Source organism: Haplochromis burtoni, unplaced genomic scaffold, assembly GCF_018398535.1.
Source record: "Haplochromis burtoni strain Fernald_Lab_line unplaced genomic scaffold, NCSU_Asbu1 Contig_174, whole genome shotgun sequence".
NCBI classification, from domain to species: domain Eukaryota; kingdom Metazoa; phylum Chordata; class Actinopteri; order Cichliformes; family Cichlidae; genus Haplochromis; species Haplochromis burtoni.
In genome coordinates this window covers 603374-619427 of record NW_024582535.1, presented here as the reverse complement: position 1 = coordinate 619427, position 16054 = coordinate 603374, and the positions used below count along the sequence as shown (strand labels likewise).

The 16054-nt window shown below is 40.7% G+C and overlaps 1 protein-coding gene across 6 annotated transcripts in view; it reads right to left on the bottom strand.

Moving 5' to 3' along the window:
• Positions 1–16054, bottom strand: part of ralgapa1 (Ral GTPase activating protein catalytic subunit alpha 1) — a 72751-nt gene that overhangs the window by 27264 nt on the left and 29433 nt on the right. For all 6 annotated transcript variants that reach the window (XM_042225533.1, XM_042225531.1, XM_042225534.1 and 3 more), the window contains 13 exons: positions 15677–15785; positions 12537–12647; positions 12244–12312; positions 12021–12158; positions 11121–11304; positions 9030–9148; positions 8791–8910; positions 7916–8555; positions 7721–7836; positions 6122–6246; positions 2935–3006; positions 2675–2798; positions 1675–1830 (listed from right to left, as the gene is read on the bottom strand). In XM_042225533.1, coding sequence (XP_042081467.1) covers positions 1675–1830; positions 2675–2798; positions 2935–3006; positions 6122–6246; positions 7721–7836; positions 7916–8555; positions 8791–8910; positions 9030–9148; positions 11121–11304; positions 12021–12158; positions 12244–12312; positions 12537–12647; positions 15677–15785 — 2083 coding nt within the window. The remainder of the gene's footprint in view (positions 1–1674; positions 1831–2674; positions 2799–2934; positions 3007–6121; positions 6247–7720; positions 7837–7915; positions 8556–8790; positions 8911–9029; positions 9149–11120; positions 11305–12020; positions 12159–12243; positions 12313–12536; positions 12648–15676; positions 15786–16054) is intronic.

Sequence of the window (16054 nt, the reverse complement as noted above, 5' to 3'; positions counted from 1 at the left end):
CTTGTTTAGCCAGCATCAAGTGGCCACTGGAGGAATTGCAGGTTTTTGCACTTTTGCATTGACCCTGGAGTTCATCGCTTGATCCTCAGCTCGTATACAAGCTTGGGGTCAACTAAATTTTTTTTTAAAAATGTAAGCATTATTTAACACATTTGGACGTGATTTCGCCAACATGCAGCACTGACTTGAATTTACCTGAATACAGTGAGTTATAGGCTTAATTAACCTGACAGAACTTGATGGGAAAAGCATAAAGTTGATATATCTGTGAAGTTTTGCCTTGAATAAATCTAAACCCCCTCCTGTGTCTGCAGGATACTCACAGTCATCAGTAATACTGGGAACTGATGCTCTTTCCATTACTGCACTTTAAGAAAGAGTTATGAGCCTCAAGTCGTATTTTTTGGGTGTCAGAACAATTAGGTGGCACAGTTTAAGGCAGTCTGGAGTCTTGGTGTCTGATATGCCTCTCTGAGCTGTACTTTTATTTTAAAAATGTTTCAGTGACGAAGCTCAGAGTGATGTCATCTCTGATGCCACAATCACCTGGTGTAATGCAGCTTTAATCATTTAATCGTGTTTTGCACAGATGAGACAGCCCACGACGTAGACCTGGAAAAATGTCCTGCGATGGACAACACTGTTTGTATTTTCAGTGGGTGGCAATGATAAATCTCAGTTTAACCTGTTTGTGGACACGTTTGTCAAACTGTGTCTGTAAGCCTGTGTACACTCGCTTTGTCCAGCATTAACACAAATGTATGGCTGTGCGGTTATTTGGGCAGATGGATGTGAATGAAACCTGCCGTGGATGTGTGTTTGTGTCACGTTAAACGGGTTCACAGTGGCGTGTGTGCGTGTCCGTATGTGACTATGCGTGTTTGATGGGGCCATCAGCTGATCAGGGAGACTGATGGTGTCGGACCAGGCGGTGATAATCCAATCAGGAGCCTGAAGCGACGTGATAGGCCGAGAAGCAGGAAGTATGATCTGATTATGGGGACATTATGGCCATGTGCAGAGCGCCCAGTGCCTGGGGGATGACAGGTGTGTACACAGACACACACACACACACACACACACACAACCGCACACACGCACAATAAACCTGGCTGCCTAGAGGCTGATACAACCCCACGCGCCACACTGCACAAATACAGGCGTGATTGCTCCGAGGAATTATTGAATGCATTGGTGTGGGGTAGAAGCACTGACATCAGAGTGGTGTGAGTGTGTACCTATGCTCATCAAAGAGGTGTGGGTGGACGAAAAGAAGGACTAAGGAGTTCTTGTCCCCTCACTACATAAAAGAAGTGAAATTAGAACAATAAGCATGCTCATTATTACTAATTACTCTTTTCCACAGAACATAAAACACAGTCAGATGTAGTCTGGGAGATGTTTCCATCCATCTATCAAGCAATTTTGACAATTTTTGAAATGTCACAGTGGTTTTTTGTGTTGCCCAAAACAGCAAATAAAGTGCTGCTAATGACACATATTTCATACTTAATTGCGACTGGTTATAAATTTACTACTGCTACAGTGGGGAGCACTATTAACACTCTATAAGAAACAAAAAAACAAAAAGCACAGAAGAGGAACTAGCACCCTTCACAGAGAGCCTGTATACATCCATCTGCATGTCTAGATAAACTGTGTCGAGTGCGTTACCTTCTTGGTGAGGTTAAGGTCCTGGTCGTGGGGCATGCGAGTGGAGACGTGGTAGATGACCTCAGTAGTGGAAGTGGCGTAGTAAGGAGTGGTCTGGCCTGTGCTGCGATTTCTCTGAAGGCCTCCCATGAAACCACAGTGAGTGGGCAGGTCCACCTAAATGGCCCAAGCACACAAACAATATCAAGCGAGGTCCATTTAGCAAAATGTAACCTCTGCGTTCAGTTAGCTTATTTCATATTATGTAAGGCTATAAATGCTGTGGATTGTGTTCACGCTATATTCTTGTCCCTAAACATCTAATCAAAGTGCTAACATATTATAAAGAAAACAAGTTTTTGTCAGTAGCAGTAAATGATCCTAAATAACCAGCTAATTTCCCAAAATTTCAAACTTCCTTTCTCCAGATTTTAATTCTTGAACTCTGCTGGAATAGCACTGCATGGATTCTAGTTCAAAATATAAGTATTTATCTTTTACTTCGGCTTAATGTTCCACCTCTGTCTGAAACGAGCCACTTTAGCTCCTTCCCCTTTAAGCCAGTGGTTCACGCCCTTCTAAGCCCCCACAATTTTTATCAACAATCACCAGTGAAAAACAATCCAAGCTCTGAGGCATAGCATATGAGTATCTGCAAACTGTTTTAACTTATTTTGCCTAATTAAAATGTGAATTTTCCCCCTGGCATCCTCCTGATTGGCTGCCATTCACAAACAGAAGGTTTGAACAAGGTGGGCCACAGCTGTGTGCCAAAGCTGATCATATTAAACCTTAGAGTACATGTATTCACTAAAGATGACTTAAGCAGAATTCACAGTATTTGGTTTCATAGGCTGAAATATTACTGTTATTGCATTAATTATGTGTTTTGCTTCATCACACACTGCTAAAAAGAATAAAACATACAGGTGACTGTTTAGGTTTTCATTACTTTGAAATGGTCCTGATAATGCTAAATCCATAATAATGATAAGTAATATATGTATAAATGTGTTCTCACCTCCCACCCCAGTCCAGAAACAAAGTCCTCATATGCCTGGCTGCCAGCTGTGTTAGTCAGTATGGAGTGTTTGTCCTCTTGGCCTTCAGCCACGTAAAATACTGCAATTTTATGGGTTTCACGGCTGGAAGAGAATGAAGAAAAAACAAAACAAAACAGATGAGAACCTATTAAAGCTGCAACACCAAACCGGTTCAAAGTATGATCCGACAAAAAGCTGAATGAACAGAAAAGAAGGATTTTTTTTCCAGGCTCCTCACCACTGCCGTGAATCCAGGTTCTTCAGCTCTCTCAGTAATTTCTCATTCTTCCTCAGCAAGTGAAAACTACTCCTGTAAGACAGAAGTGCACAAGTCAGGAACCATTAATCATCATTAAGATTGAACTGCCTGATCACTGCCCGGCTGTCACTCCTGTCTCTACTAATTAGCTGGTTGCAGGTTTTTGTCACCCTCACACAATGGCAAAATAAGAAGTGCTGTTTAAAGTCCACAAGGGTTTAAAGCATGACAATGTTGTTTTTTCCCCTCATTTTGGACCATACTATCATACTATTGAAGGGGATTTAAAAATAATAATAATCAAACAATCAAGGTGAGACTGAAATGGAGACTTTTAGCTTTAATTCAAGGAGTTTAACAATATTACCTGTTGCACTGCATGATCTATTTAGGAATTATAGGTATCTTTAAACATAGTCCCTGATCACTTCTTGCCTCTGAATGGACCTTTTAGCCTTTAACTATGCAGTAAATGTCCTGCACTAGCCTCAAATCTGTCACTTTTGACTTCCCCATGCAGTACCACAGTTCTTCTATTGACACCCTATAACATGCTTCTTCTAGATCCACAAACTCAGCGCTGGAGGAAAAAAACCTCATTTTAATACAAGACTATAGAGAGGAGGAGTGGAGACTGAGGAAGACGCACACTGACAGATCACCCATAAATGACCACAACCCAGATTTTAAAGAAGGATTTTAACATTCAGTCCCTTGTGGCTAATCTGTTTGGGTCCTCTAAATCATTTTAACGTGGGCTGGGGGTTACCAGCTGTTGTTGACAGCTGTGGTTGTCCAGTAATTGCTACTACTAAACACAATCACATAGCATGTTGGTTTTCCTGTAGGTCTGTCTAAAATGGCTTCAGGGGGTATTTGCAGTCCAATTTTTACTATGTTTTGTTCTCAATATAAAACAAAATGTGTGTAAGAGGCAGGGGAGGTGCTGGGTTTCTGAAGCTGCTGCCTCAACTCTGGCCTTACAAATACAGATTACTGGGTTTTAATATAAATGAGCAAATGCAGCCACACATCACAGGACCTGCAGTTTATGTCGACGCCACTTTCAGGGTCCAAACATAAAAGAAAAGGGACATTATTATTAATGAAAACAAAAGCCTTTCATGCAGACTAACTTGTCCTGAGGCCGTTCAAAGTGTCCCAGCGACCAGCCCCCAACCTCTGCACCGCTGATATAAAACCTAGACTCGAGCGGTGAAGCTTGGAGTGGACTGATAATGACGCGTCATTCTTTTCACTCTTAGAGAAAGGGGAAAAACGGGATAGAAAGAGCAGGAGATAAAGAGAGAGAGAGAGAGAACGAGAGGGGGACAGCAATTTGGTCTTTATTAAACTGATACTTGGTAATGGCCTCATTCTCTGCTCTCAAAGACTCCATTTACACCCTGGATTATAGGGAAAAGCATAAAAGGGGACACACACATGCACGCACGTAGGTGACTGTCAGTATCTTAGTATCTGTAATGCCCCATATGAATACCTGGAGAGACAATAACACATGATTAGACAATCTCTTCTTTTCTTTCATCCTTGTCCGTCTATTCTCCCTTTTCTCCAACATCCAAATTTCTCATTTTTACCTTCCAAATCCACTCACCTTTTCTGGCACCATGTCATTTTTTTTTTTTTAATTCACTGTCTACATTTACATGTGCCTCATTTCATCCTGTTTTCTGATTTGCCACTTCACGCTCGATCATTCTCTCCTCTTCTTTTATTCTAACTCCAAATGGGTTGAATTTGATCAATAGAGCACTATACTCATTATCACACACTCTTTATACACACACACTCACACACAAGCACAGTGTGTTAAGAAGTCTATTGTGCAGGCTGAATGCAGAAAGTGTAATTCCCTGGATAAAGTATAAAGAGCGATGAGGGTCCATTAGATGGCTGGGCACTTTTAAAGTGATACCCCGACATTGTGTATTTTAGCCCAGAGTCACTGAGAAGATGAAATGCTGTGCATTATGAATGGCAAAATGTGAAGTGTAATGAAAAAAGAAAAAAAAAAAAGAGCACTCTGTTGAATTTGAATCTTTTTTTGTTTCATTTGCATTAAGCAAGAATATGCTTTGCTCAAAGAGACACTCCAGATCGAAAACAGCCTCTTAGTTAGTATAGCTTGTACAAAAATGATGTTTTATGGCTTTTAAATGACAGAATAAACCATCGTGTCTTAATGGAAAGAATAATATATTCATAAAATTAAACTAGAGAGTAAAAGAAATATTCATGTTAAAAACTAAAACTCATTTGGAGTAACATTATCTAAGGGCTATAGATATATTTTCATGAGATACGGGATGCAACAAGGTTGTTTACATCAATATAGTGTGATTGTGTGTTATATTTTTTAGTAAGGCCTTTGTGACGGTACCATATAATAACTACGTTGCACTCACACATCTAGCAACAGTTGGTAAAGTCCGCTGCGTTGTAGAAACGATAAAAGAAATCACCTCTTTTCAAAGTCACCACCATACACTGACAAATATTTTTACTGTAGTAGAATTTTAATGCGACTACTGTGTGCTGTGACTGTTGTGTTTCAACCAGGATTAAAACACAAAGCTAAAAACTGCAGTTTCCCTACTGGCCATTTAATCCACATTAACTCTGATGTTAAAATGACAGTTTTAAAAGTCTTTAACAAGGCAGGCTGAAAATAAGCTAATGAGAAGTTCCTGAAGCCTGCATTCTTTTTAATCGTCTCCAGGGGGCGATAGCTATGGCTGCAAAAATACTTCTGGTCCTAAAGACGTCATTGGGAAATTATCTCCTGGCTCTGACCTCTGTAAATACTTTCCAAATAAGTTTATGCTGCTTATTTTGGGTCATAATGTTTAAACCATTAGGTCCGTTTTAAATTTGGGCCATTTTATATTTTAGAAATGAGGATTATCCAGGTTTTCTTTTGTATTTGAATTTTAACTGAACATTTAGATATTACCCTGTGGACCACAACTCATCTTAGAAACAGAGGTACATTACACAGCCTTAATAATCCCTTTTAAAGTGATCATTAACATAAAGTTTAGAAGTGGCACAAATACTGTTGATAAAAAGCGAACATAAATATCATTAACCCAAAATTCCAGTTTAATTTCGGATCGTCACAGCGTGCAGTGCTCGATCTTACCTCTTCTCCCAGGAGTTGAGCCCCAGTATGTTGATCAGTAGTCTGCAGTAATAGAAGGCCGACTGTGGCGCCTGAGTCTCTGGTTCAGTCTGATGCACGGCTCTCATGTTCAGCTCCTCACCTCTCTGAAACATTCGATTGCTTCATTTTAATGCACAAAAACCAAAAAATTAAATAAAACATGGAAAATACAACAATGAGCGCCAGCCACCACTGAGGCTTATGACAACAAACATAATGGTGGTGCTTTTAATCACACTACACTAAACCAAGTGTTTTTCTCAGATTATTTTCAAATCAGAATGATGTAAAATCAATTTTAATACACTCACTGGCCACTTTGTTAGGCACACCTGTTCAGCTGCTTGTTAATACAAATACCTAATCAACAATCCCATGGCAGCAACTCGGTGCATTCAGGCATAAACATGGTCATATGACCTGCTGAAGCTCAAACTGAGCATCATAATTCAGAGCAAAGGTGATTTAAGTGGTTGTTGGTGTCAGATGGTCTGGATATTTCAAAAAGTGCTGATCTGCTGGGATTTTCTCAGACACCCATAACTAGAAGACCACACTGAGAGACACTCCTGTCAGCTAAGAACAGGAAAATGATACCACAATACCACAAAGCTGTATAACAAAAGATTAGAGAAACATTTTCTGGTCTGATGAGTCTCAAATTCTGCTGTGACATAACAATGGTAGATCCAGGATTTGGTGTAAACGTGAAGGCTATTCTGTTTTTTTTATCACTGGTCAGGCTGCTGGTGTAATGGTGTGTGGCATAAGATTTCTTTGGGCCCATAAATACCAACTGAACATCATTTAAATGCCACAGCCGATCTGAGTATTACTGACAGGCTGACATGCCCATCTCTATATGACTACAGTGTACCCATCTCCAGAAGGATAACATATCATGTCAGAAACCTCATATCACCTCAAATAAGTTTTTTTTTTTTTTGAACATGACAAAGAGTCAGTGTACTCAAATAGCCTTCACAGTCATCAGCTCTCAAACCAAAAGAGAAGCATTGGGATGCAATGGAACAGGAGACTCACATCACAGGATGTGCAGCTGACACACCTGGGTGATGCCATCATGTTAACATGGAAAAAAATCTTTGAAGAATGATTCCAGCACCTTGTTGAATCTATGCCATGAAGAATTAGGGTTGCTCTAAATGCAAAATTGGGGAGCCAGCAAGGTGTAACTAGCAAATTTACCAGTGAGTGTAGATGAACTTTTTTCCTTCAGAAACGCTGGATTCACTGATAAAATAAACAACAGTTTTGGTATTATGAGTTAGCTTCTCTGTGTTTAGGAGGCATGTTCCTTTGATTCTGTGCAGTAGGGACAACAAAGCTTTTTCTACAATAGACACGTTGACTTATTTTAACAGAAAAATCATGACATGTATTAGCAATGGCTGAAAAAAACAAAACAAACAATAACTCTTAAAACAAGTCTGACGATAGAACTGTAATAAATCCCCACATAGGGAAACACATGCTGTACTGCATGTGTGAAGGTCCAATAACTAAAGGCTCGGGAGTTTAATGATTGCTATTGATGTGAACATAGGCAGCACGCACATGAAGGACGAAGTCTCTCTCAGCAGCACTTTGCTTCAGGATGGCATTGATCACATCGTTCTCCTGCTTCTCTGAAACACACACTGGAGGAGGTGCTGGGATGTTGAGCGGCATACCTGTGGGAACCAATCAGGAATCAGAGTTGCTACTTAGGAATGTGCTGAACAGCTATAGAGTTCAGATTAAAGAAAATACCTGCTCTCTGCAAACACTCAGGACTCGAGTATCCCAGATACTGCAGCATTTCATCCAGTGCATCATCTCCTTCTCTCAGTGAGTCCCACGCTGGCACCGCCTCCCGACACACGCGTTTAGCCAATGGCGGAGCCAGATGCTGCTCTAAACTCAACTTTGCTGGATCTGCCTCACTATCCATTCGATGTTCATCTCTCTCCTCCTCCTCCTCTTCTTCCCTTTCAAATCCACCTCCACCTTCTCTCTGATCTTCTTTCTCCCCCTCACTTGCTTTCCTCTCCTCTGCTTCCTCCTCTCCCTCTCCCTGAGACTCCTGCCTGTCACCATCCATCCTCACTCCCTCCTCTGCCCCCCTCTCCTCTTGCCCGTCCTCTTCGCCATCTTCTCTTTTCGCTCCCATCTTTTTCAGCAGACCTCCTGGTGGGGTGCGTAAATGAAGATTTGTAGTGTGAGGTGACTGCGTGTGTGTTAAAAGTGTGTGCGCTGGACTGTTAGGAGAACATGGCGGAGGCCCATAGAGGACGGCGGAGTCCCACGAGTGTTTTCCAGCTACATCTCGGATGATGACGCGAACACAAGCGGGAGCAGAGGACAAACCAGCCGTCATTCCGCCTCCTGGCACACCGGACTCTGATCGGATCTGGAAAATAGCGGCAGAAGAAGCAAAAAATAAAATAAAATAGTAAAGAAATCACAAAATAAATATTTTATATTATTTAAAGATTGTTTCCCCACTAATGTGTTAATAATATAATAAATGCAGTAGTCATCATTTGTATTCCAGGTGTAAAAGTAATTATTCAAGTAATAAATTCATGTACGTTTAACCCTGAAAAATACACTTAGAAGCAAGTGGAACATTTATGAAGATTTACCTGAAGCACAGACAGCAGCGTGGATCCATTCAGAACCAGGAACTGCAGGTTGGGTGAATGGAAAAGTTCTGGCCCAAGATCTGCACTCTCACAGAACGGATTGTCCTGGTTTTCACACACCTGCAAAACATGACGTTATATTTACTACAGCAGCAAAATAACAACAGCTTTCAACATTTCGCAGAGTCACCTCCCTTTAACATAACTTAGTTAACCCACCAAACTCAAAGTAACAGTACCTGACTGGACAGAGTAGCGGGGCCTCCGGACATGGGATAATGTCCCAGATGGTTTACCAGGTGGGTAATAACTGTTCTGGCTGCAATGGAGACGAGGCCATGCTGAATACGGCTACGAACTGCAGAGAGAATATAGACGATAAAAGATATAGTAAGGAGGTAGCAGATCGTCATTTCATCACCTATAATGAAAAATAAAAATAAGGGATTGGACTGTCAGGATTTAGAAAGTAAACTGTAAGACAAAGGTGTTATTGCTCTGGAGAAAATTTAAAGGGAAGCTGCAGCAGGTGGGGGTGGGGGTGGGGGGGGTTAAGCAATAGCAATGCCAAATTATATTTATGGTTTTTGGAAATCATAAAGAAACTGATTGGTATCATCGCAGAAACAACACACTGAGTATTAGTGATTAGAAATTCTATTAAATGTAAGTCAATGCATATACCATTAATACAAATATAATTCATTGCTGTTACACTTTAATACATTTAGAGATGAACCATTAAAACAACAATACATTGAATAGTTTTATTACTTAAAATGAGAAACAAGTAAGGCTGTTTACTGTGAGAACACTGATCCAATGTTCTTTAGAGAATATAATATAAAATATATATACAAAAATTTAGCTCATTTTAAAATAAGAAAATAAAATAAAATAAAATATTAAAGCAAGAACAAAGTCCATCCCAGATGATGTACAAAAAGCTTAAAGATATATTTCTGTTATAAGGGTTAATTATGGATCGGTGCTGATATAAATATAAAAATATATATTTAGCTTTTGGTTGTCAAAAGATAGATTTTATTGATGTTTAGAAGAGTTCATGCTTGTTTCTGTTCCTCATACAAGACTGAAGACTAGAGGGGCACAGAGGCTTTCAGGCTGTGGCAGCAGGGCTCTGGATCAGTTTGCCACTCCAGCTCTGTTAAGCTGACTCTGTAGAGTCTTTAAAACAAGACATTTTTTCAGGCCTTCTGCTGAAATTGTTTTGTTATTTATGTTTATTTTAATTCTATTTTCATATCAATTGTGTTTTAAGCATTTTTGGGGCTTGTCTGTGAAAAGCACTATATAAATAAACTTTGATCACTTTGCAGAAAGTGTTGCCTTTGGCTGACCCTCTTCAGTCTCTATTCATTACACACACACACACAGCAGGCTTTATATCTACTGTTTACTCTCTGATTAATGTGCGCTGATTGAATAAAAATAAACTAATTTTCTCTCATTATCTTTTAGCAGAGGTTTAGCAAAGTAATTCTTCTGCATTGCAGCCTTCTGTAGGGCTGATTGGACTGGAGTGTTACTGCAGAGAGGCGAGTAGCATCCACCGATAAAATAAACAACAAAAGTGTTAAACCTGCAGTTTCACAGTGACAGAAAAAGTGTGAAGGGTATTCTGACTTGTTCTTTAGTTTACAAGTTAACTTAAGGAATCACTGTAGAAACTAGGAGAAAGTACAAGCACACTTTCAGCTCGTACATAGTTTGCACCATGCTGAGAAGAAGCCAATGCCATCACACATTGTGCTGCCAGCCGATCCTGGTTAATCAACATCATTACACACACACTGCGAAACACACACGCGCGCACGCTTTACGGCAACTCCTTATTGACAGGCTGTGCACAGAGTACAGATATGTATTGACCAGATTTTCAATGACTCCCTGAACCTCGTAGGGTGCTCTAAAAGAGGCAGACAAGGCAAAGGGAAGCAAAAATAAATGATAAATGAAGCCAGCAGAATGTAATAGAAGTGAGAGGAACATTAGCAGAAAATAGTCTTAGGATATTAAAAGAATAAAAAACGGAATTGTGTAAGTGAAGATTAGTGGCTAGACGAGAGAAGACAGGAGAAGAGAAGCATGGCCTTTCGGGCTACTCCAGTCATTAAACTAGAGTCCTAGTGAACCACAGCAGGAGATGATATATACTCCGACACAGATGCAGACAGGTGTGTACACATGTAAAGACTAAACCAAAAGTTTTGCAGAGACCTTGGTATATTAAAGCGACAAGAGGAAAAAACAGAAACGTAATAGGTGTTAACCGCGGAGCAGTGCATTTCCACTGCTTGATGCATTACCTTCGGTGACTGGCTGCAGTTTGCTGGATCGCTCAGAGTCCGGACTGTGTAGCGGTTCTGGTTCTCGGAGGTTCTCTAAAGGCAAGAACGGGTCGTAGTCTGGACTCAACAGGTCCGACAGTTGCAGCGGGAAATACTTGGGATTGCTGAAAGACTGTGCCCCATACACACAGCCATGTAATACCTGGACACATTTTTAAAAGAAAAAAGCGGATGAGTGGATTCATTTGTGTATCGTTTACAGCTCCAGTTGAGCCAAACTGGCCTAATACTGACATATATGCAGTGGCGGTCCTAGCCTATTTGTAAATTTTTAATTGTTATTGATCCCTTTACCCCCAGTCCTAAAGTGTATATTTATTTTCTTACTCTTCTTATATATATTGTTTGTTTACTTGCACTGCTGTAACTGGAGCCTCGTCGTTTCGTCTCTCTATGTACTGGACTGTATGTAGCGGAGACGACAATAAAGTTTACTTCGACTTCAGCAGCGAGAAGGTGCACCGAGCAAATTATAAGTCTGTATCATGATGTCTGGTGTTTTCGTGTTTGTTGGTTTGTTTTTATTTTGTTTACTTTGCGAGTTGGTTATTAGATGCTGCTCCAGCCGGTCAGAAAATCCCCCGCCCTCTCCTCTCTGCACCGCAAGCAGCAGGCGCACCTCGCAAACGAAGGGCGTCCTTACTCCCAGCAAATGGGCGATAGAAAACCGATCGGTGCCTGTACCATTCCCAATATGCGCTGGCTGACGTTGGAGCAGCATGAGTACGAGCATTTTTATTTTTATTTTTTTTGCAGAGGCCCGTGATGCCGCCCCCCCCACCACCACCATACCGCCCGTGTCGCCCGTATCTAAAACCGCTACTGCATATGACAGTGAATATAAACACAAGCATATACCTTATAAATACAGCTGAGGAGCGTTTTGGTAGGCTGGTCCCTCTCTGGGGGGCTTCGTGTTTGCACAGGCTGAAGAAGAGTCTTTGGAGGCAGTGCCATCACCCAATCCAACAGACACAACAGGAGGGAAACTACCAGCTGCAACACACAAGTACAATTTTTAAAAACTAACAATCCAGCGAGTTTTAAAAAAAGTGTTGTTAAGTGAATGTGAGCCGCTTACCCTTTTATCCAGTTCATGAGGTGAAGACTCAGTAGTAGGCAGCAAGTATGTGATGGTGGCAATCAAAATCTGAAAGAAGAGAGTAAGATTAAAATGAGCATAAATCCCTCAGCCAGTTTTTAAAACCTCTATAAAAAATTTGTTAATGTCTACCAGCACTGTGAGGCCTTGGCTTTACACAGCATGACTTCAGTCATTACGATGTTATAGCAAAGCAATAGCGGTCTTAACCAATATTCAGAAACATTAAAATATTAATGTTGCTCAAATGTTCTCTGTATTTTATGTCTCACCTCTACGATCTTCTTTGGAGTGTCGGGTGGGAATTTCTGCAGATGATCAACGTAACTGATCAGAAGGTGCAAGATGTCTGACGCCACCAGCGCTACACTCTTATTGGGGTACTGAGGGACAGAGGAGAAAAAACATTGATGTTAATTCACCGGTCTGGGTTAAATTCATACACACATTCATTTTTAGCAAAATCCATCTGTATCAGTTATCAAACATCGGTCACTGGCACGTCTTGTATTTCACAAAGCCATAATGAGGTTGCTTGTTAATACCAAATCCTATTTCAGGCCAAATTATTTTGAACCTTCTCTCTAGGAAGTGAACATGTCCAGGAAAGAGGATGAATGGTTCCACAGGACCGTTAGAAGGTTTAAACAAGTAGCTCGCGCATTTTTTCTAAGCTATTAATAACTTTGGCTTAAATTAGTCAACAAAAATATAAAATATAAAAAAATGATATGAAGTCAGTAAATTATTAGTCTAAATATCATATAATAAATCATCTATTTTTATTATCTCTAAAGCTTCTCTTTGAGTTGCCTGCCAGTCTAAAAACACACATTCTCCTTCACATATTGGCACTGTTCAAATGAATACTGGCAGGTATCATATCTTATCTGTCACAACTAACACATCAGTTATCTGTGCTGAAATCCCACAGATAGTATTTGCTATACTTCTTTAAGGTTAACAAGGTGTTTACAGCATAATAAGTACAAAGAAAGAGAAGTTACAGATTAGTCGGGCTGTAATGAGGATCACGGACGACAAGGCAAAAAATGCTTACAGATGAAAGGCAAAGAGAACAGCAGGAAGAGCATGGAAATATGACAATCCCTCAAGCTTTGTGTGTGTGTCACAAAGCCAATGGCTGGAGCTACTGGCTGCTGGTATGAAGGCAAGAGATTCAAAAGTGGACAAGATGTGTGTATACATGCAATAGTGTGTGTGTGCGAGAGACACAGCTTGCAGCATTCCCTCTGGATTAGTCTCCTATCTGAAGAAGGACCAAACATATTGACAGTCCAGGGTTTGCTCCCAGGAGTGAGTGAATGCGAGTGTGTGTGTGTGTGTGTGTGTGTGTGTGTGTGTGTGTGTGTGTGTGTGTGATGGGTCGTTGGCTGCCGATACACGAGCAAGGGATTCCAAGGTGGAAAAGGTATGTGTGTGTGAGTGTGTGTGTTTGGCTTTAGATGACAGTAAATGTTGGGCCGTATTATTGTGATCCACAGGCCTCCCAGTCTGAAACACACTAAGCCCACTACGGAAATTTCACCAACACTCATCTCCAACAGCGTTTTCCATCGTACTTTGGCTGCTCAAAGGACAACATGTTAAACACACCCTCCATCTAATCCTCCAGTATTAACTCTATACTTTGGTCTGCTTACCTTACTATAACTCTGAATTTAAAGCTGTGGTATGCAACATGTTTCTGGCATTGGACAAAAATGCATTATAACCTTTTATTTGTATAGTGCTTTACTTAGTCCCTTAAGGAACCCAAAACGCTTTACACTATATCCAGTCATCCACACATTCACACACTGGTGATGGCAAGCTACATTGTAGCCACAGCTGCCCTGGGGCGCACTGACAGAGGCGAGGCTGCCAGACACTGGCGCCACCGGGCCCTCTGACCACCACCAGTAGGCAACGGGTGAAGTGTCTTGCCCAAGGACACAACTACCGAGACTGTCGGAGCCGGGGCTCGAACCGGCAACCTTCCGATTACAAGACGAACTCCCAACTCTTGAGCCACGATCGCCCCAAATAAATTCCCCTGATTCTAATAAATTAGAATACCCAGAACTATTTTTAGATGTCGAGTAAAAGGAGTCTTAAGGCTCATTAGAGGTGCATGTGTTAACCTTCTCGTGAAGTCACAAAAGTAAGTAAGAAGGGAGAAATTGAAATCTGTGGCACACAGCAAGGTGACACTAAAGAAAAAACCCAGAAAGCGATGTTTGTTTACATCAGAAATCAACTTCCGCCAATTCTTAAAAGTTAGATAATTCTGTCAATGTCAAAACGATTACCTTATTTAGTGAAGATCTACAGTGAATTTTAATCAGACTGAAAAAAAATCTTGCACAGGTTAACATGGCTACCTTAAAATCAACTGATAAAGAAACAGTCATGCAGGATTAGAGATCCCTGCATCCACAGTTGGCAAAAGAAAGTGTTGCTTCTCTTGAAACGTGTCAGTTGCAGTGGTAAGACACATTTTTACTTTGAAAGCGAAGGTACTTAATTTCTAGTTTCCATTGCAGTTTTATTGCCACTCAGCCACTAGTTTGCAACCTCTTTGCAACCATCTCACAGCGACTGCCAACAACCTCCATGGGAATACACATTCTCACCAGGGCCTCGCTAACTGGTCTCTTTAATGAAGTACACTCATGTATCCATACTTGTCTAGTGGGAAGGGTATAGAACAGAGAGGAGTGAGAGGCATGATGACAGTGACCCTTTAATTTTTATAACCGACACATTTTACAGGATCTTACATAGGAGTTTCCTATCAAAGGCTATCTTAACAACAACAGGAATATATCAACAAAGATACCAGTTCTATAGTTTGGATTGGCAATCCGGCTGCAGCCAATCATTTTCAGGGTTCACAAAGTATTAAATAGGATTCACATTCAGATGTAGAGAAGGGATCATTGAAAATGTGTCTGTCTTAAAAAGAAAGAAAGAAAAGGATAAAGAACAGAAGTACGTTCTCTCATACACTACATTCAATTTATTTGTCTATGTAAGTGGTCTGCACTATACCATGGCTTGCCTCATGGAAACAGTATGATAGACTTTCAGCCTAAAAAGGAGCAGATGTTTTGGCACTAGTGTGTTGAGCAGATCTGTGCAACATGCGGCCAGTCTGCTATGCCTTTGAATCAGAGTCACTGCTTTGGTCTTATTTCACGGGACCACAGTCAGAAACTGAGAGATCCATGGTCAATGGGGACAAAGTGTGAGAACAGACAACTATAACACAACTCATAATGCGATCAGACTGGTCTGACATTTCAGTCTTAACGAGTCACAGTTCAAATATAAAATTTAGGTTGCTTTTTGGAAGTCCAGCTGAACAGAACTTAATTGCCATTTATAGATGTACTGAGGTGTAACTGACCTTCAAGGTAACACAGATCACATTGAGAGCATCTTTAATCTGTGGATGTTGAGTCCCGTGGGCCAGCTCCTCACACAGCCATATCCCCAGACTGCACAAAGCCACACACCTGACAAAAACAGCACAGTGTGAGCAAGCAGTTTTGCAATAAAGGCCTCTACAGGGAGTGCAGAATTATTAGGCAAGTTGTATTTTTGAGGAATAATTTTATTATTGAACAACAACCATGTTCTCAATGAACCCAAAGAACTAATTAATATCAAAGCTGAATGTTTTTGGAAGTAGTTTTTAGTTTTAGCTATTTTAGGGGGATATCTGTGTGTGCAGGTGACTATTACTGTGCATAATTATTAGGCAACTTAACAAAAATCAAATATA